Source organism: Oreochromis niloticus, linkage group LG1, assembly GCF_001858045.2.
Source record: "Oreochromis niloticus isolate F11D_XX linkage group LG1, O_niloticus_UMD_NMBU, whole genome shotgun sequence".
NCBI lineage: Eukaryota > Metazoa > Chordata > Actinopteri > Cichliformes > Cichlidae > Oreochromis > Oreochromis niloticus.
Genome location: NC_031965.2, coordinates 26,174,001 through 26,195,439, shown reverse-complemented (window position 1 = coordinate 26,195,439; position 21,439 = coordinate 26,174,001). Strand labels below are relative to the sequence as shown.

The 21,439-nt window shown below is 42.2% G+C and overlaps 2 protein-coding genes across 4 annotated transcripts in view; one reads left to right on the top strand and one right to left on the bottom strand.

The window, feature by feature from the left end:
* Positions 1-11,730, top strand: part of LOC100702483 (frizzled-3) — a 32,077-nt gene extending 20,347 nt beyond the window's left edge. Inside the window, exons 3-11 of one of the 2 annotated variants that reach the window (XM_019359676.2) lie at positions 1,358-1,554; positions 1,924-2,226; positions 2,361-2,523; positions 2,900-3,199; positions 3,471-3,722; positions 7,439-7,587; positions 7,971-8,082; positions 8,618-8,781; positions 8,873-11,730. In XM_019359676.2, the coding sequence (XP_019215221.1) occupies positions 1,358-1,554; positions 1,924-2,226; positions 2,361-2,523; positions 2,900-3,199; positions 3,471-3,722; positions 7,439-7,587; positions 7,971-8,082; positions 8,618-8,781; positions 8,873-9,095 (1,863 nt within the window). In that variant the 3' untranslated portion in view covers positions 9,096-11,730. Of the gene's footprint in view, positions 1-1,357; positions 1,555-1,923; positions 2,227-2,360; positions 2,524-2,899; positions 3,200-3,470; positions 3,723-7,438; positions 7,588-7,967; positions 8,083-8,617; positions 8,782-8,872 lie in introns of both variants that reach the window. The other variant, XM_019359672.2, reaches the window with a different exon arrangement.
* Positions 11,731-12,138: 408 nt separating this feature from the next.
* Positions 12,139-21,309, bottom strand: kif28 (kinesin family member 28). 2 transcript variants are annotated; one of them, XM_005458969.4, is made up of 27 exons: positions 21,053-21,309; positions 18,715-18,906; positions 18,522-18,572; positions 18,288-18,440; positions 18,161-18,196; positions 17,946-18,065; positions 17,500-17,607; positions 17,236-17,390; positions 17,041-17,152; positions 16,895-16,962; positions 16,608-16,750; positions 16,401-16,522; positions 16,191-16,281; positions 15,951-16,011; positions 15,520-15,643; positions 15,305-15,440; positions 15,092-15,210; positions 14,869-14,976; positions 14,687-14,779; positions 14,309-14,449; positions 14,139-14,209; positions 13,929-14,063; positions 13,531-13,697; positions 13,183-13,277; positions 12,963-13,095; positions 12,699-12,832; positions 12,139-12,453 (listed from the first exon to the last, which is right to left on the bottom strand). In XM_005458969.4, the coding sequence occupies exons 1-27, from the start codon at positions 21,224-21,226 to the stop codon at positions 12,295-12,297; spliced, it is 3,201 nt and encodes a 1,066-aa protein (XP_005459026.2). In that variant the 5' UTR covers positions 21,227-21,309; the 3' UTR covers positions 12,139-12,294. The 2 variants fall into 2 exon arrangements, with proteins under 2 accessions (XP_005459026.2, XP_025762854.1); XM_025907069.1 differs by having other exon boundaries at positions 18,522-18,567.
* Between the last annotated feature and the right edge of the window lie 130 nt (positions 21,310-21,439).

Here is a 21,439-nt window from a genome sequence, read left to right as displayed (position 1 = left end):
TTAAAAAGAAAAAGAAAAGCATGGGTTGCAAAATTCATGAAGTTGAGTGGTGGCGTGTGCACACATTCACATGTGTCTCTGTGCAATACGCAAAACTGTGTCACACTCATCTCATGCACCACTGCATCCATTTACTGGTGGAACATCTCCAGTGTGCAGATCTGGAACACGGCAATTGAGAACGATCAAAACATACTCGCAAGGCCTGACCTCACACAGAAATGAGCATAAAACACACACACGCATTCACTGGTGCATGGATATTTTCACAAATGCTCTCTATATGAGGATGCACTGTAGTTTTTATGATAAGCAATCAATGCAAGTTTACTGTTTTGTGTCGCACAAACACATTTTTTCCTTTACGCATATGCACAATGCAGTGTTATGTGCAGTCAAGCAAGTGTATTGTTTCACAGCTGTAGTCTTTACTCATTACTGCCCTGGTTCTGCTCTGATTTCTTTCCTCTCTAGTAAAAGATCCACCGAAAGCTCCGTTTTAGTGCTTTCAAATGATATGAACTGAATGCAGGTCACTTCACATAGACACGCTGCTCACAGTGCACGCAATGTTATTAAAACGTATGAGTGCATCTGTAAAATAGTATTATGTGAGCAAGTTATAATGTGATTGTTTTAATATGCAAGTAATAAGTATGTATGAGTTAAATTTTCCTGGTAATTTGTTTTGAGATCTTCTAACCAGCACCATGAAGGTCAAAAGTCATCCTTAAACCGTTAAGTCTGTCCCTACAGGGAACAGGGTATATAATCTCCCATGTGTGAAAAGCCCTGCTGTTTGTTTGCTCATTTTACTGACAAATGGCTGTAGCTCCAGCCTTCAGTAGTCTGCCTTTGCTGTCCCCAACTTCAAAGAGATCTGTGGTAATATGATTGCAGCTGTACATATTTCATAAGCCTCTAACTGCTGATGAAATACTGAGTAGTAGTGTAAGTTGCAACTGAAAGATTATTTGCTATCCTTCTCGCTTTCCCTCCATCCCCTTTGATGTCTATTTCTGGCTAAATATGAGCCTTCTCGTGTGTGCTGCTGATAGCATTTAACGTCCTGAGCCTGTGTGTAAATATATATTTATAAGACACTGCATGTGTGTTAGGATCAGCCACATACATGTCATGTTTAATACCAAGCTTTTCTTGCTGATTAACACTGACTTTAGTGTTGAATACCAGCAGCACCAAATGTCAGTGTGTAGAGGTATCGCTCTGAGATTAGGATATCACTTATCATTTACTTTGCACAGTCAGTGTTTTTATGTCATAGAGCTTTGCATAGATGAAAATACTGGTGTCAACATTTTATTTATGCATTTTTTGTTCTTTTTCTCCTCCAAAGCCTTTTCATCCAATGGTAAACCTGGTGTGCAGTGCTGATCTGAGGATGTTCCTGTGTGCACTGTACGCTCCAGTCTGCACTGTGTACGGCCACGTTTCCATGCCATGCCGATCCCTTTGCCAGCGGGCCAAGGATGAGTGCCACAAACTCATGGAAATTTTTGGCGTAGCCTGGCCAGATGATATGGAGTGCAGCAGGTATGAATCTGCTATATTTTAAATCAACTTAATATTTAAAGTCTCAAATCTTTCATTAGTCTCCTTCCTTGTCGCACCTTTGTAAAGTTTTTTTTAAATTTAGCTTTATTGTCATTTTAGAGTTGCTGAGATGAGGTACATCTGACTGAAACTTTTGCTTGATTTATAGTCCTGCATTAAATCTACAGCATAGGCTACAGTGTACAGGTTTAGAGCAATGTCATAACCTAGATAACTCTATGTAGTGATTTCTTACCTTGATGTAGATTATAATATTTTTCCTGAAACTGCTGTGTTAATGTAGCCGTAAGGTCATTGTGGAGGCTGCTGTCTTTATATAATTTTTTTTTAACTTTTTTGGGGGGGCAGGTTCCCAGATTGTGATGAGCCCTATCCTCGTGCAGAGGACCTGCTAACAGGCTCTGAACCCACTGACCAATCATCAATGACCGTCCAAAGAGATTATGGTTTCTGGTGCCCCAGAGAGCTCAAGGTCGACCCAGACCTGGGTTACACTTTTATGGGCAGGAAGGACTGTTCTGCCCCATGCCCCTCAATGTTCTTCAACCAGCAGGAGCTCACCTTCATCCGATACTTCATTGGAGTCGTTTCCATTGTTTGTCTGTCTGCAACGCTCTTCACCTTCCTGACATTCCTGATTGATGTTACAAGGTTTGAAAAGTTTAATGTAGTGAAATAATAAATAATATCTCCAGTCTCTTTTAAAATAAGCATTTCTTTGAAAGTATTAGTATCGTTGCAGTGGAGAAAGACACGAAGTCATTTTCTTTTATCTTCCTCGATAGGTTCCGGTACCCTGAGCGGCCAATAATCTTCTACGCTGTGTGTTACGTCATGGTGTCGCTGGTGTTTTTCCTGGGTTTCCTGCTGGAAGGCAGGGTCGCGTGCAACCCTGTCAGCCCTTCCCAGTTCAGAGCATCCACCATAACACAGGGCTCCCACAACAAGGTTTTGCTCATTTTTATGGAATCTGGGTGGAAAAAACTGCCCGATTTAAAATTGTCGGCACATCAGTGATGATTTACTGGGCTAAAAACTTCTAAACTAGATTTTAAATTATTTCTTTTGTGGTTGAATAATGAGGTTGACAGATGTTTATTTAGCAATTAATAAAAATAACTATGCTACACTTTAAAAATGCTTGTCTTATTAACTTCATTACTTTATCTTTATTACACAGTGCAATCATCTATTTCCTGACTTAGAGTGCACACGTGTCATGAATTTACTTTTTACTACCATATAGTTGCAGATTTACAGTTTTGCTGACCTTTCCCAAATGATTAATTGATCAGAGGTTTTTCCTCCTGTGTTTCTCTCTCAGGCATGCACCCTGTTCTTCATGGTTTTGTACTTCTTCACTATGGCCGGCAGTGTGTGGTGGGTCATACTGACAATCACTTGGTTCTTGGCCGCCGTGCCTAAATGGGGCAGCGAGGCCATTGAGAAGAAAGCCCTCCTCTTCCATGCGATTGCCTGGGGCCTCCCAGGGGCCCTGACCGTCACCCTGTTGGCCCTGAATAAAATCGAGGGAGATGGGATCAGTGGAGTGTGTTTCATAGGGCTGTATGACATAGACGCCCTGAGGTGGTTTGTTCTGGCACCGCTCTGTGTCAATGTGGCGGTGAGTACAGTTCAGGAGATAAATGAGTGAGTGGGTGGATGAAAGAAGTGGTGAGTAGGATGGATGTGGTGTGAACCGATTAATGGCTGCATGAAATAATACAAGTGTGGACATTGGGAGAGATGGATTGGTTAGTAATGATGGGTGGGTGGTTAAATGTCTTTTAGACCTGTCTGTCAGTCATCCAACCTTTAAAAGAGTAAATTTTTTTTTTTTTGTAATGCTTCTACCGCTATCACTGAGCCTTAACTTCTCGTCTGTCTTCTGTCAGGTTGGCGTCTCCCTGCTTTTAGTGGGCATTGTCGCTCTGAACAGGGTGCGCATGGAAATTCCTCTGGAGAAGGAGAACCAGACCAAACTAGTCAAGTTCATGATCCGGATGGGAGTGTTCTCTGTGCTGTACCTGGCTCCCTTGTTCACTGTGATTGGCTGCTACATATACGAGCACACATACCGGAAGATCTGGGAGAAAACATGGATGGAGAACAACTGCAGGCGTTATCACATCCCGTGCCCATACAAGGTAAAAGGATGAAAATAAGAAAGTGCACGAGAATGTGATGGTGTTAACCTCACTAGACAAACTATGTTTCGTTTCTTACTAGATGATGTAATAATGAAGTGAAACTTTAGAGAAGACACTATCTGTGCTTGTTAAGACGGTGCTTGTGTAAATCATTTTTACAGCTGCCAGCTGTTGTGCTGCAACTTTATACTTGGATAGCCTGTCTTAAGGAAAAAAGTGTCGGAGTAGCTAATCAAATCTGGTAGTCTACAGTCTGAAAACACATGCTGCCTGTTTTCTCAGCTGCAAACAAATATCAGAGCTCTGTGCTTCTGTCACTCACAGTTTGTCTGTGCTGTCACACTGCCAAAGTTGAATGGTGAAAAACCGCAGGTGCTCTGTTTTGAGGAATCTGTGTTTTTCTTTCCTTATTGGGGAGGGAGCTTGTCTGTGTCTCAGGAAAGAAAAGTGTAAGACTACTAAACATATCATAAATAATGAGAACAAGATACTTCTCCAGTGGAAGGAGCTGACATCAATATAGCTTCCATTCATGCACTCCTCAAATGGTCAGGATTCCCAAGTTGTGAAGTCATCCCACCAACTTAAGTCTGTTCATGTGCTTTTTAAGTCAGACTGAGGGGACAACATGGACCAGGAAAAGGCAAAGTACTGCAAAATAAACAAAGTGTTCATAGCTGCTTTTGATATATAGTTACTTAACCTGTCTGACAAAGATTATCTCTAGAATTATCATTTTTTAACTAGTATAAGTTGGTGTATTTGAACAGCACCACCTCACAGGTAGTAACTAATAAAGGATCATTTATTTTATGGAACATAATTAAAGAGAACGTGTTTGTCAGCTAGTCAGTAGTGGGTGTGTGGCAGAGTCTGTAGAAGGCAAAATAACCCAAGAATATGTGCTGTAGCTAAGTTGATCTAGTTCAGGAAGCTAGTATTCAAATCAGGGCAGTGAGCAAAAGAGACCTGAAAGGATGGAGCTTTTATAACCAAGCTCACTGAGCCCAGGTTTACCTCATACAGCCAGTTACTTCAATCAGCGCCTGTAGAATAAGTCACAGCACAAACCACAACACAAAAACCAAAACACAGACACATTCACCGCCTAGGGGTCATCACAGTTCTTACACTGTTAGAAAATAACTAATATGCAATAAAGGAATTAATCAAACTTTTCTTACAACTATTTTTTAGCCAGTTATTTACTTTTATCTGCTGGGTTTTAAGAAAATGCAACTCACATAGCCACAAAAAAGAAAAATCATGTCTGTTTTCTTGGTCTGAAAGTCAATTTTTCCGATTGTCTGACCTCACATGAATACACAATTATTCAAGAATGGAGCTCAACTTTTTTTGTTGTTTTTTTTTTATTTGTTTTTTTTTTAGCTTTTTTACAAGTTAAGCCTTGCCGTTGTTCTGTAGGCCAGAAGTTTATAAAAACATGAGGGAAAAACAAAGTCTCATTTTAAAAAAAAAACAAAAGTCCAATCAGATCATTTTTCTGGTTAGCCAACATTTTAGCTAGTTTATGTTAACCACTCGGTTCTGAGGAATAAATACAAAAATGTACAATTACTAGTTTAACGTGAAGATGATTTTTAATTGGTATCTGGAATTTAACCTGGTTTTATTCAGATGAGCTCTTGCCTTTGTTGTAGCCAGTGATGTCAGGTGATTACAGTAGTGGGAAGACATTTAGGAACTACAACAAGAACACCAATGCTTACTTAATGAAAGAAAGCATTGTGGTGAAGTGGTTAGCGCTTTCTCTGCACGTCCTGATTGGCTGGTGCCTTTCACTGTACAGTTGGCATGTTCTCCCTGCATGGGCTTCTCCCACATTCCAAAGAGACACACGTCACATTAACTGGTGATCCTAAACTGGCCGTAGGTGTGGATGTGAGACCGTGTTGTCACCTGTCTCTCTGTGTTAGCGACCTGTCCAAAATGTACCCTGCCTCTTGTCCGACGACTGCTGGGATAGGCTCCAGCCCCCCGCGTCCCTAAGTTAAGCCGTTAAGAAAATGAATGGATAGATGGATTCTTTCATGATCAAAGGGCCAATCTCAATTCTCCCCTTGGCTCTACCCCTTCATTTTTCACTGCAGCTTAGGGCAAGGTGGTCCTCCACGCTCTGTTTGGGGGGCTAGATGACCACTATCCTTTAATTTCCCAAAGACATGGGATACCTAAGGGCCAAGGGTGGGAGCTGGGATTTGGCCAAAGATGCTGAGTGCTTGGTTGAGAGTGGGTAAGAGCTGGCACTTAGTTGTGTATGCGGCTGAGTGAGTAGGTATTTGTGAAGGAGGGGAGCAGAGTGGGGCATGCATCATTAGCTCAGCTAATATAGCTCTCAAGACCAATTCCACAAAAAAAAAAAAACTCTCCCATCTTTGTTTTGCTCCGTTTCCTTTTCTCTTTGTGTTTCAGTTGATTTTCTCATGCTTGCATCTTTCAGCCCCTCTGCTCCCTGGGCTGCTTAGTCACGGTCTGCTGCCAGTCCTCCATAAGGGCTTTGTCCTGTTTATGAAGATGGGTGGGAATGCAGTGTTTCATATAGTCTGGTGCTAAATTATTAACCAGATAATTGTGCACAGTGCAGACGCAAACATACTCCATCCCTCCCTGTGTGTCAGTCAGTTGGATGCGTGCACACACACACATACACCTTTACTTAATAAGGCTTTGTCATTGTTTCCATCACTTGTCACTATGTGTGAGTGTGTGTGTGTTTGTGAAGATCATGAAGATCCCCTTTACGTTCTATTTCAGCTCTGGAATTTCAATATTGCTGTGTGTTATGTGATCTTTGCCCGGGGGTTTCTGTGTATGGGAGAGGGCGCAGTTGCTTGTTCTTGGATAATTGAAGATTCTTTTGTGGTGTTAAAGTTCATTTGAGTTTCTTTCTTTGTGTGTGTTCACGGGTGGTAATTTACTGGAGACCCAGGGCTCCTCGTTTTATCTGATGATCTAAATAAGACACATTTCATCTCAGCATGGGTGACAGAGACTTAAGCTAATTAATAAATGCAAATTCTTCTGGGCCCAGATTTCAAAAACAAGAAACCTCTTATCTCACTAAAAGGCTCAGCTGTTCATGGATACTGTAGTGAGGGTAAATTGCTTTAATAGCATCTTTAGGAAGATTTTTATCTTAATTTAAAAGAAATTTAAAGAATTTGATATCTTAAAGGCCACCTAAAGTACAAAATAATGGTTTTCCACAAAAACCTTTTAACACAATACTCACAGTGAGTTTGATGGTTTCCCAGAGTGAAGTTTTATCGGACAGATGAAACCATGATTTGGGAGTGAACCACACAGAAATAAAACACGCACTTCTTGAACCTGCGTTCTGTTTGTTGTATTTCTTAAAAATCTGGGATTTACATTCAATAAAAAGAGAACCAAGAACTGCTGTAAATCTCTGCCCTCTGCTGGGAGATCCATCAAACAGCTGGGTTTGTCTAGATTATGTTTGAGGATTTTAGTTTGTTAATGTTGGTGGATCCAAAGCTTTTAGCATATCTTTCATGTTTAGTTGTCGAGGAAATATTCTACTGCACAATTAGTCTGCCTACAGTATAATCAAAGCCTTTGCTCTCTTCCTCTCTCTCTTCTGCTTCACTTAACTCAGTGTTTTTAAAAACTCCATGCTGTGCTGATTAGATGATTGGGTCATTAACATGTGCATTTTATTTTATTTTCAGGTTGAGGAGACCAGCAGGCCGGCCATGGTTTTGTTCCTAATTAAATATCTGATGATGCTCGTGGTGGGGATCCCCTCTGTTTTCTGGGTGGGCAGTAAGAAGACCTGTTTTGAGTGGGCCAGTTTCCTACATGGACGCAGGCGCAAAGAGTAAGAAGAGACTGTGTGTCTTTTAATGTTCAAGAGAACTAAATTGTGTTTATCACAACTAATTATGCACTAAGAAGTATCTTGTACTTTGTTTCACGTGCAATTTTCCTTCCCTCTCAGTTGTTCAGGGGTTTAGTATCTCTACTGTATTTACCTTTGTGGTGACACGTTGCTATACAACAGCACATTAATCATTAATCTTCCCTATGCTGTCCTTATCAACTGTTTTCTTGTCTCTTTCCCGTATTTCTTCTTGAATCCTAAATGTCTTCCTACTCCTTCCCCCCCCAATCTGTCTCTTGGTTCCAATTTTATCTGCGACTTGTCCCCTCTGTAAAAACTTCCCACCTCTGACCTCCTTCACCTTTTTCTGTCTGCAGCAGTGGGGTGAATGAGTCTCGCCAGGTGCTGCAAGAGCAGCCGGACTTTGCTCAGTCTCTGCTGCGTGAGCCCAACACCCCCATCGTTAGGAAGTCCAGAGGGACATCCACTCAGGTAGGACTGCAAAGACAACAGTGATTAAAAAAAAAAAGCAGGAAGGAATTATTTATAAGTGCCGTGGGAGTAAAGTTCAAACATGAATGTCCACAGGTTACGGCTCTGAGCTCATTTGAAACTGATGAAAGGAAGAGAAAACTGAAATGAAAGATTGTATCTTGTATGCCTGTTGCAGTCTCTCTTGTCAGCATCTAGAAGCTTTGATAAAGGTTTAATCAGACTTGTGTTTTCATGTACATATTTCTTCATTGATGATATTTAGCCGCATCATCAATGAAGCTTTTCAACGCCTGTGAACCTGGTTAGGTGTCTATCATAATAATAAAAGTAATAACCTGAGGCATAATCTTGTCATTAGATTTGAGTCAAGATCCAAAAGATATGAATTCTTATGCTGGAGTAATGTACACAGAGCAAGATGTAGCCTGTTGGATTTGAATATTTACACGTTGTGCAAAGGTGTCAGGTGTTCAAATAAATCTTTAATCTCAGTGGTTTCAGCTCTACATGTGTTTGATCTCTCCTTCTGTAGGGTACTTCCACACACGCCTCCTCCACCCACTTAGCTGTTCTAGACGACCTAGATGAACCAGTTAGAACTCACCACGGGCACCCCTCCTCCACCAGGAGTAAGGCCAGCAGCGTCCACAGCAAGGCCAGCTACCACGGCAGCCTGCGCCGCACTCGAGATGACAGGTAGACCAGGAAATCCACGATACTCTCGCTTTCTCTCAGACGATGTGAATCAATCGAAGCTCAGCTTTTCTTTCATTGCTTCTCCTCTTAGGAGCGATACCGTGGTTTACCGAGGTACAGAGGACCGCAGTTTCCATGGCAGCAATCCACGTCTCGACCATCCGCTCTCCACTCACAGCAGCCTCCATCAGATAGACAGCCACTCGAGGCACAGCAGCCAGCGAGACGTGTCTGAGGCGCCACCTACCCTCATCACACATGGAACGACGGCGAGCGACGGGCGAGCGGCTGAGAACGAAGGCACCAGCGCCTGAGACACTGGATCAGTGAAAGGATGGAGACGTGAACTCAGCAGATACACAGCAGTCTGTTTGTGTTTTCTTTTTTGAGGATGGGGAATGTGTCTCTGAGTGCTGTGTTGGTAATCTGTGGTTGTTTGTGAGCAGTAACCACGACTCCTCTAAATTTTGATGGAGTTTTGCTGTAAGGTGGACCAGTTTGCTCACTGAATTATTTTGAGTTTACACCTGGTCTGCTTGATTCAACAGGCTGAGCCAACAGGAATAAATCCTCGTCCTCAGATCTTTTGGTGACACTCGAGACATTATTCAGGGAAAGCTAGCAATGGAAACAAACAGACACTGACAAAGGTGTATCTCAGTCTGGTTGATAGTGGCATCATCCATATATTGGTGATCATCTTCCAGGACCTATATGAATATAATGTTAAATACGTGAACACTGCCGACTCTACTGCTCTGGATCGCAGCTCTTAATGAGTGACGTTTGTCTTTGCGTGGCTTCAGAAAATGGAAAAAAAAAAATGGGCCTAATGTGAAATCATGGACCTCTCTGTGGTTTATTGAGTTATTTTTATACTGTGAAGTTTGTCTTCTGCTGCTGAAAGCTTCATTGTGTGTGTGTGTGTGTGTGAGTGAGTGAGAAAGTGGGAAATGGAGACATCACTAGTCATGTGTTTTTAAATTTTAATTCTCCCCTTGAGCTTGAAGGAGGGAGCTGAAAGAGGAAACGTTTTCCAACCATGAATGTAAAAGGGTTGTTTCAGAGTGATAAAGTATGGCCATGGCTGTAATGGATCGTCTGTGCTCTTATTTACATGCACAGATATTTATTTCAAGTCAGCCAAAAAAGTATTTTAGTACTGACATATACAATATAAAAGGTGGACATAGCTACCATGTAATCACCTACTAGTTTGTAAAGTCCCATCTTGAAGCTTCGATGAGCCATCTCGATGTTTTGAAACTGGATGTGATGGAAGAAAGCTGGTTTGACTGTGAAACTACACACTCATTGGCTAACATCCTGTCAATCACAAGCTATCATTATTATTATATCACAAGTTATTTTTATTCAGCGTGATCTCAAACGAGTGGCTGAAACAACCACAGCTATCGCCCCCTGGTGACCATAAAACAGAATGCAGGTTTAAGGCGTTCACAACTGGAAGCCACGTCCATCTTTTATACAGTCTTGTGAATTGTCTGCACTGAGGCTTGAGCCTGGCAAAGAAGCGATAAGGCAACTTTGGAAGCAAGCAAGATAATATTTTACACATCAAATGCATGCTCAGTGTTTTATAAGAATAAACGAGATAGCAGGTCAAAATCTAAAATATGCCTCCTGTGGCTTTACAATCTGATTAACACACAACCCCATGTTTTTACCCTCTGAAAAAGAAAGCTGATAGATGTTAGGTGAGAACAAAATCAGTGTATTCAAACCCCATGGCTGCACAGATAGGACTGTAATTTAAAATGGAAACAGATAGCAGTGCTTCACATGGGTTTCCTTTAGGAAGGAAGTGCTTTTTTTTTTCCTTATGTAATAATCACCAATGTACTATAAACACCAAAACTTCTCCTGTAAATGCTCTGTGATCATCTGTAGTCCCGTTCCTCAGGCTCAAACTTGCCCAAAGAGGTGCAGACAACTGACAGTCCAACATTAGAAAAAGAAATGTTCAGTAATTGTGCTTCATGTTCTCTGACATTTATTTTCTGCTCTTTGAGCAAAAGGAAATTAATATTGTTTCATGTTCATGCAGCTCCGTTTCTTCCCTAATCCTAGAAACCTGATTAACCTACCTCACCTGGACCCTCAGCTTTCTCTGTACTTGTACATTCATGCTACTGGGTGCTGTTCTGGAAAGAAAGATATTGATCTTAAACCTAACATGATCAGTTCTGATAAAAAATAAAATGTGGTGCTTATTTGTGAAGAATCTCAACTCTCCTTGCAGTAGAATATCTGTAACTGTCTCTCCATCCCACAGTCTACCTCTTCGGTTGAAGCCAGGCTTATCCTCTGCCTCTCACCGTTGCCTCGCTCCTCTCCTCTCTGTCTGTCTTTTTTTTTTAATTTCTCATGAGCAGCTACGTGCTGTCAGCTTGTCTGCCTGCATATTTCTTGTACATAGATTTTTTTTTTTTTAATTCTGTACTGTGTGATGACTAATCTGCCTCACATCTGCCTCTCCTCCTGTAAATGTGCCCACGCTAATCTTTTTTTGGACCTACAGCAACTGTCTGTACTCTTAGAAGTCATGACTGCTTACAAACATCAACCGTTGTGCTTTTTACCCCTAAATTAGACGTTACAGTGAGACGCTGTCGTAAATATGTCATAAACTCGATAAAGACGATCTCGCTCAGCTGTTTGACATCTTTTCTTGTTCACTTACGTTAACAGTAATCTCCCACAGTGAGACACGAGGAAGATTTCTGATGTCCTCCTGTGATACAGCTTCAAAGTGAACTACATTAGCTTGAAAACACCATGGATTTTTCATGATGCTTAAAAAAAATGTGTAAGAATTTTGTGAATTTTGAAACTTGAGCTGTCTTTGCCTTTTAATTTATTTGCAGTTTGGAACTGTAACGATGTCTTTTACATGCAGTCTAATAAACTTTTTTTTTTTTAAATAGACTTCACTTGTAGTTACTCTCTTAATAGTAGACTTGCATATACATTGTTGTTACCCAAGCGAACTAAAATATCTGGAGATAAGTTGATGCCACCAGAATAAACTACACTTTAGACAAAAAGTAAGAAGGAAATATTACAGAAAATATGGTGAATACAGCCCCTTTACTGAGCGTTTGCAGCCCCTCAGTTAATTTGACTGTTAAAACAAGTGAGTGGAGCTGCTGTGCCTCAGATATTAGATATTAGGGATATCTGCTCTCGGTGACATCCTACAGAGCTAAGAGTCGAAAAAAATTGATTCTGAGGTTTTGGCTCTCAGGCACCTCATTATCTTAATGGTTTTTCCAGCTTTAACACAAGCATGTACCATTTGAAAAGTGTATATGACAGAAAATGAGGAGCATCATAACAGATCCCCGTCATGTTTATTTCCCCAAACAAAGAATTTAGTTTGTAAGAACCTGATCTGCTTATTTCATACCTTCCTCAACTGGAATATCAGCAGAATGTGAAATTAAAGTGTCAACATAAATGTGTACTTTCCTAAAAAATGAAAAACCCTGGTCAAGACCAGATTCCTGATCGTTCTCGTTTCCGGCGGACGATGGCGGCCACATCTTGTTTGAGTGTAGAGACGCTCTGTTCCAGCTGCTCCGAGAAGACTCTCAGCAAACGACTCTGCTCATCCACAAACAGTCTGAGCCCCAGCAGGTCTGACTCCTCCTGGAAAGCACGCACATTAACATCCTGCATGATGCGCAAACAGGAATGTTTTACCCATGGGCAGGATTCAAGCTGTTCAAGTGTAATTCATCAAAAGATTTTGTAAATTGCTATAACATCAGCTCCCATTCTCTGAACCATATTCCTTACGTTTAAAGTCAATAATTCTTTTAAGATTTTAAGCATGTCCTCACTGTAGTAACACTAACTCACGCTAAGACAGAAGATAACACGTGAATACGTACGCTGGGCCTGTGTCTGCGCAGGCGCTGCAGCTGACCTCTTACTGAAGTCATACTGTGATAGAAAACCTTCAGAGCGCGGGCAAACTCTGCATCACAGCTGGGACGCACCGAGCGACTACGCGCAGCCTCGCCACCTAAAACCAGAAGAGAGAAATGTGTGTGTGTGTTTCTGAAAGAGCAAGTCAAAAGCTTCCAACGTGATATGCGTGGTAATTTTTTCAGTTCTTTGGAATAGAAACACAAACTCGTGTATGTTTTAGTTACCATTTCTGGCTGTGTTGAGTTGTTCCCTCAGACTGTGATTCTCTTTCCTCAGTGATTCATTAACACTCTTTAATTCATCTAAGTCCTGCTGAAGAGCTCTTACTGAACAACTGAGGTCTGAGGAGTCCACAGGCTGCGATAAAACACACACACACTGAATAAATAAGACAATAAATAACTCATGTCAAAGTAAACAATTACTCCTAAACGTCTAACTCACTGTGTTTTCTGTTGGACTCGATTCATCGATGATGAAGATGCTATCTGTAGTCATCCGCACACCTTCCAGTGAACACTTCAAATGAGTGCAGCCCTCTGGGATAGAAAACAAGCACTGAGCAGCAATTTTGAAAGAAACTTTCTATTTCAGCTGTGGCTTTTCTTAAATCTGCATGAGAAATTAAATAATGTGATGTATAATGTACACACGATGACATTAAAATCCAGTTTAAATGTTTAAATCCCAGTCGGTTCGTTAAAAAATATTAAGCATCTCTTGTTGTTGTAATAGCTATCACTGAGTTTACTTACCTCAGGCAAAATACCGTAAAAAAATGTTCATCCTCACCTTGAAGGCCCCAGAGCTCCAGCACCACAGCGCTGCTCTGCAGGTAGTCTAGCAGACGCTGGGAGGTGTGGAGGGAGGCAAAGTGGACTCTGTGATCCAGCAAAGGATTCACGTTGTGCCAAACAGCTGGAGTGTACAGAGGCTGGCTGCAGTCAAATAACCTGAAACTAACAGAGTAGGGAGATTAAGTAATGTCGGAGAGAAGAAAGCATCTCACCACTCTCTTCTTTAGAAGACGACATGACAGGAGACTTCACGCTTGAGTCCACAGTACCTTTTCAAAAGCTAAAATTATTAACAGCTTCCTCTATGTGCCAATAAATATGTACCAGGTCTTCATCTCCAAGTTCAATAGGATTTAATGCAGTGTACTCTACACTGAGCCACATGTGCCTTACCCAATTTGAACCCCTCGATTGCGGGCCTCTCTGATCCAGCGTAAGCCACAACACTGATCCAGGACCAGCTGGAAGTCTAGTCGTCTACCCAGTATCTCTGATGGGTCAATCAGGATGTCATCCTCACCCAGAGGGCTGGAAAGTGCAAACGTCTAGTTACTGATATACCTGTGCCCTGAAGGTCTGTGTGTCTGTGCATGTGTGACATACAGTCCAGTTGAAGAGCAGGGGACCAGCTGTATTTGTAGAATGCCTTCCTCTGTGCCCTCTGACCCCAACACCTGCAGACCGGGATCATCACCCACTGACTTTATTTAACTGTCATCTGAAAATACTTTTAGATGAAGGTGCCAGTGTGTATGCAGTATATCAGTTTGTACCTCTAGCTGCTCTTCCAGAGGAATGCGGAAGGCCAACGATTGGAGCCAAAGGTGGGCAGTGCCCAGGAGAAGAGGCTCAATTGGATCCCAGAATGGGTCTTTATCTCTGGGTAATGTTACTGTTGACAGCCCGGCTACTTCCTAAAAAATAAAAGTCTTAAAAATAGAGTTACTGGTCCGGAAACGTTTATGCTTTAGGAAGTGCTGACCATCCTAACAATATGTGATATCAATATAGCTTGAGATATATATATATATATATATATATATATATATATATATATATATGCAGATGCTTAATTTAGCTTAATCATCTGCAGAGATGTAAAGGTAAATACAAGCCAACAAACATCAGCATTGTTCTTTCAGCTAGCATACATTGTCTCCGCTCTGCTCTGCCAAATGCTGCTGGTAAACCTCTTCCATCAGAAACTTGCGGTTAATAAACTTGGCTTTGGACCACATCCAGACCTGCAGAGTCCATGCAAAGATTGTAATCTTTCAAAGTGACGCTCCAGTTTACACAAGTGACAAAACACCCCGTACAGGGACAGACCAACCTGCTTGGTTCCTTTGGAGGTGACTCTGACAACGATGTCTTTCTCTAGATCGTGGCCTTTTGAATCTGACAGTGCCAGATTTTTTATCTCCAGCTTGAACGCCACACCCTGCAAACACAATGCAACACATGGCCAGAATCTGATGACGCACAGGAAACCAAAGATATTTGCTTTCTAGGAACACGTTAACTGCAGAATTTTTCACCCTGAGGCCGTTCGTTACCTTGCTCAATTCCTGGCTCATCTGGTTGGCCTCAGCCACCATGGGCATCAATTTGATGTAATCATAGAAGACAGCTAGCAGACTGGGGTCTGTCTGACTCAATCCAGCACTGGACTCACCTAAACACATGCAGATGAATAATATAATGAGTTCAGTGAGTTTCCTTCAAAAAATAAGAGCCCTTCATGTGGAGTTAATCACGCTCCCGCTCACCCAGGTGGATGCCCTCAGCTACAGCCAGTTCAGACTGGAAGTAATCGTAATCATAGCGACTCCAGTCATCCCCGCATCTCTCTGATGGATAACCAATAAACAGGTAGGTACAGTTGGAACCCAGAATGAGACGATCCTGATAAAAAAAATATATATATATCAAACAGCATGTCACACAACCACATCATATAATTGAGGTTTGAGTCAATACCCACCAGGTGCTGCAGCTCTGTTGTCTGGGAAACAGGATTGCCATTTACAATAACCTTTGTTCCTGCCATCGGGGTCAGCGTTACCCTGCGCTGTTCATTCCTGAACACAGCATGACGTTCCTGGATCCTAACGCACATAAAAACAAAAAAGGGGACTCATCCGACTCCTTCCCAGCTCCGTATATTTTTAGTATTGGACTCTGCTGCAGTAGGTTTGCATGATTCACACATCAAGATAATCCTTAGTTATGTTATTACTGGATCTCCTCTCATTTTATGGATACCCACCCTTTAACAGCTTTTGATTGGCTGCCCCTCACAAACAATTTTATGTAAGACAGAAAACTGATGTAAAGAATATTTAGACCCCATCAGTGTATATGCATACAGAAGAAAGACAACTTTCTTATTCTTTGCAATGATGGCAAACTCACCCTAGACCCTTGATACAAATGGACCGTGGGGAGGAGTCACACAGTCCGATGTCCCATTCCCCTGAAGATAAAAAGATAATCATTTCACCAAACATGTTAAAATCAGCAGAACATGTTTGTTACATTAAGCTGTTTAAGCTATTTAACTATCTGGTATTGTCCACCTTTAGTAGCTTCCTCTATCAGGGAGAGAACCATACACCTCGTGGTACAGAGACAGAGAGATTCAGATGAACTAACCCTCCTGGATGAAAAGCTTCACCACCCCCGACAGCTGAGCATCCTCGTTGATGTTCAGGATGTAGGGATGCATCTGCATCATCCTCCTCTCCTGCCAGTGAGGACGAGGGAAACGAGAAACATCCATTTAAAGACACTACATACAAAACCTCCATCAAATGCATTTGCAACCTTTGCTTGTGTGTTTTGGGTGTGCATGTATGCATGCACCTGTGTGATGTTAGCATACTGTTGCTCCCAGTCTTTCAGGGCCTCCTGCACGTGCTGCTCCCATAGAGTCTGAATGGCTCTGATCTGAAGCTCATTGTGGGTCAGCAGCTGACGGAGCTCCTCTGAACACACAAAGATATGAGACGACCTGTCAACAGCTCTTGCCGGCTGAATCCCATTCTGCTGCATTCAAACACTGATTCTTACTGGTCTCGTCATTCGCCCTGCGTCCCTCCTGGCCCAGACGGCTCAGACGCTGCAACAGTCTGGCGTTCTCTGCCTTTAGTTCTTTAACGAGGCGCTCGGTGGGGCTCTCGTTCACCACTGCACGGTTCTGGATACGCTTTGCCCTGAAGAAGTGGAAAAGGTGGAGGGACAAGAAGTGAGGTGTGGAACGACATAAAGGAGACTATAAAAGTATAAAACTTATATTAAATATGTTACTTATAGAGCAGAAGGGAAATATCCAGAAGACTTTACAGTGCTTATTGTACCTCTCAGCGTAGCGCAGCGTGGAGAGAGACTCCTCATAGCAGATATCAGCAGGGCTCAATGTGGCAATCTTAAAAACAAATATATTCAATTTACTTTAAAAGCATCTTGCAAAGACTCAACCTCGTATCAAATGAGTGTCCGTTACCATAACAGTGCGACTGTTGCCTCCCAGTGCAGACTGCAGCAACTTTGTGAGGGCCGAGTCTCTGTAAGGAATATGGACGACCTTCTTCCCCACCGCAACATCAGCCAGGGAGCTGGAGGAGAGATGAGGGAAGAGTGTCAAAAATACTAAAAACTAAAGTAAATGCAAAGTAAATCAAATCAAACAGCAGGTCACCTGATGACATTGCCCAGGGTGGTGAGGCTCAGGTTGATTGCCGTGCCCTCTTTGAGCCTATCAGCTTCTGACCCCGATGAACGCTGACGCTCACTGCCAGCCAGGTCCACCAGGTTGATGTTGGACTGCTTCGTGATGCTCTCTTTAGAGAAGATCTGACAGGGAGTTACAGTCTCTTATATAAATGTAGATTTATACAACATACGTTTGTTCTTGTATTAATTATGTTAACAAATTTGAAAAGTGTGCGCAGCACCTCTTTACCTGTTTGAGCTGGAGGATAATGAGCATGTGTGAGCGGCTGCTGTTGGCGTTCATGTGGGTGGCAGCAGTGGTTCGAGTCCTCGTCCCCTGCTCCATCAACTGCTCCACCTGCAAACACATTTTTCTGAAAAAAATCATATTTTTTTGTTTTTAGATCAAACAGCAGCATGTCCATTTGCATGCTTCAACATGGCCCAGTGTGGTGGGGCTCTGACTGATGGCCGTATCCTGTTTAACTCTGTTAGTTTCTGTCTCTGATGAATGCTGATGCTCACTGCCAGACGAGTCCAACAGATTCATGCTGGACTGCTTCATGATGCTCTCTTTGAAGAAGATCACAAAGCATTTATTTCCCTAAAGATTCTAATATTAACTGCACATGACTGCCTTAGCCCTTGGCTAGTGCAGTTGTTTGGTTTGTATCCTTTTTCCATTCATCTCTCTACCTGAGCTGCAGTCTCGCAGGGGACTGTGCGGAGACCCTCCACATAGAATCCTCGTTGCTGCTCCTCTCGGACTCTGAGCCCGCCCGGAGTCCGAGACGCCCGAGACAGCAAGTCAACTACCTGGACAGAGAGGGGAGGAAAAGCAAGAGTCAGGAAACATAATGGCATCGTAGCATGTATCATATCCAGAGAAACGAATTTGCTCCAAATACCACCTGCTCATTATAGATTTCCAACATACTGAAAAAGACCTGCAGGGACATAAGGGAAAAAACACATTTTATATCATTTACACACTTAATCATTCGTAGCATTCTGCATTGTCTTGTGTTTTTCTTTCACCTGACATTGTCTGTTCTCCTGGTTTTCTCTGATGGCTTGAAACAACCGGTCGCAGAGTTTAGGAATTAGGCCTTTGTTAGGCCCATAACCCATCATCGAGTAACTCTTCCCCGAGCCGGTCTGACCGTAGGCTAACAATGTGGCATTATAACCCTGCGCATGTAATTTTAGAACATTTATTATTAAGAGTTGATAACATGAGATAGAGAGTATCAAATAAAGACTGAGTGCTACCTGCAGCGCATTTTCCAATATTCCTTCTCCCAAATCTTGGAACACGCTGTCCTGGGAATGGATGATATCTCATGAGATGTAAATTAATTCTTATTAATCTTATAACTCACTTCATATCCATTCAGATTTATTCTGCCCAAACCATCTAGATTTTGTCTTGCACAACACACTCCCAGCTCATTTATGACCTGACCTGGTCAGCGTATCTCCCTCCCGGCTCTTCAGGCACATAGACACCCCTGTGGTCTCTTGTGAAACCGCTGTGGGACCAATAGGCATAATCGAAACAGAAAGACCGTCGGTTCTGGGAATCCCGTGGGTCCTGGATGGTGATGGAGCTTGAAACCATGGAGATGATACAGCGACTGCCCGCATCCCTCTCTCTCTGAGTGAAGGGAGAAAATGAAAGAAGATGAAACGAGAGAGAGAGAGAGACTAAAAAGAGCGGGGAGAGCAAATGGTTTATAAAAGCATTTATTTTAGATTTCAAGGAAAATGTGAGGGTAAGTGGAAGGGAAGGTGGACACAATAACACACAATTTGAATTTTTTGAAACAGTTTTCACCAGACTCAGTACAGTCCTACCGGGGGACAACGGTCAGTGCATATATACAGGGAGTGCAGAATTATTAGGCAAATGAGTATTTTGTCCACATCATCCTCTTCATGCATGTTGTCTTACTCCAAGCTGTATAGGCTCGAAAGCCTACTACCAATTAAGCATATTAGGTGATGTGCATCTCTGTAATGAGAAGGGGTGTGGTCTAATGACATCAACACCCTATATCAGGTGTGCATAAATATTAGGCAACTTCCTTTCCTTTGGCAAAATGGGTCAAAAGAAGGACTTGACAGGCTCAGAAAAGTCAAAAATAGTGAGATATCTTGCAGAGGGATGCAGCAGTCTTAAAATTGCAAAGCTTCTGAAGCGTGATCATCGAACAATCAAGCGTTTCATTCAAAATAGTCAACAGGGTCGCAAGAAGCGTGTGGAAAAACCAAGGCGCAAAATAACTGCCCATGAACTGAGAAAAGTCAAGCGTGCAGCTGCCAAGATGCCACTTGCCACCAGTTTGGCCATATTTCAGAGCTGCAACATCACTGGAGTGCCCAAAAGCACAAGGTGTGCAATACTCAGAGACATGGCCAAGGTAAGAAAGGCTGAAAGACGACCACCACTGAACAAGACACACAAGCTGAAACGTCAAGACTGGGCCAAGAAATATCTCAAGACTGATTTTTCTAAGGTTTTATGGACTGATGAAATGAGAGTGAGTCTTGATGGGCCAGATGGATGGGCCCGTGGCTGGATTGGTAAAGGGCAGAGAGCTCCAGTCCGACTCAGACGCCAGCAAGGTGGAGGTGGAGTACTGGTTTGGGCTGGTATCATCAAAGATGAGCTTGTGGGGCCTTTTCGGGTTGAGGATGGAGTCAAGCTCAACTCCCAGTCCTACTGCCAGTTTCTGGAAGACACCTTCTTCAAGCAGTGGTACAGGAAGAAGTCTGCATCCTTCAAGAAAAACATGATTTTCATGCAGGACAATGCTCCATCACACGCGTCCAAGTACTCCACAGCGTGGCTGGCAAGAAAGGGTATAAAAGAAGAAAAACTAATGACATGGCCTCCTTGTTCACCTGATCTGAACCCCATTGAGAACCTGTGGTCCATCATCAAATGTGAGATTTACAAGGAGGGAAAACAGTACACCTCTCTGAACAGTGTCTGGGAGGCTGTGGTTGCTGCTGCACGCAATGTTGATGGTGAACAGATCAAAACACTGACAGAATCCATGGATGGCAGGCTTTTGAGTGTCCTTGCAAAGAAAGGTGGCTATATTGGTCGCTGATTTGTTTTTGTTTTGTTTTTGAATGTCAGAAATGTATATTTGTGAATGTGGAGATGTTATATTGGTTTCACTGGTAAAAATAAATAACTGAAATGGGTATATATTTGTTTTTTGTTAAGTTGCCTAATAATTATGCACAGTAATAGTCACCTGCACACACAGATATCCCCCTAAAATAGCTAAAACTAAAAACAAACTAAAAACTACTTCCAAAAACATTCAGCTTTGATATTAATGAGTTTTTTGGGTTCATTGAGAACATGGTTGTTGTTCAATAATAAAATTATTCCTCAAAAATACAACTTGCCTAATAATTCTGCACTCCCTGTAGATAAGGAAGAGACATCTTATGAAAACTGATCACTCCTGATCACTGAACTGATCACTTTATTACATTCTCCAAATCCACAGAGCATCTTTTTCTTTTTGATTTCATTTATTAAATTACGCTGCATCTGTCTGCTCAGACTGAAATCACTAGCCCTGTGGATTTAATGTACTATTTACTGTTGTACATGTTAAAAGAAGCAACAGGATTTATCAGGGTATATAAAGTATGCAGTATATCAGTGTGGGTCACACCTTAAGAATGCAATATATGAGTATTTGAAAAGCAGACCGCAGACAAAGGCTTACAAAAGAAAAATAAATAGTGGTTATTATAGAAAACATCAGCACACTGACCTTGTTGAACGGTCGGACTCTGACAGCCACTTTGACACAGTCCTTACTGTGCATGTCTGAGACTTTAGCCCTCATGGTGCAGCAGGCGAGTATCGGCACAGGACACGGGCAGACCGAGTGATCAGCTCCCTCACTCAGGACAACACAATGCTGTGTCGAGTTACACGGTGACATGAGTGCAGTCGGGGCTGTGTGACAGGAAGGCTGCTGTACACTTTAACCTGTTTAACTGAAAACATGGATCAGTTTGCTAAAAGATGGAGGCAATTTTAAGAACGGAAGTGAAAACAGAATGGCATTTAAACAGATCCTTGTCTAATGTTATTGATTACTAAAGCACTTCATACAGCTCTAAAAACAAAAGAGAAGTGCTGAAAATACTACTAC

Coding starts and splice junctions, on each gene's coding strand:
- kif28 (XM_005458969.4), bottom strand. CDS start 21,226: ATGTCACCGTGTAACTCGACACAGCATTGTGTTGTCCTGAGTGAGGGA. Junction 18,066..18,160: donor TGGAAATCTATAATGAGCAG/GTGGTATTTGGA, acceptor CTCTCTGTCCAG/GTAGTTGACTTGCTGTCTCG. Junction 16,751..16,894: donor ACGCTGCGCTACGCTGAGAG/GTACAATAAGCA, acceptor CCACTTCTTCAG/GGCAAAGCGTATCCAGAACC.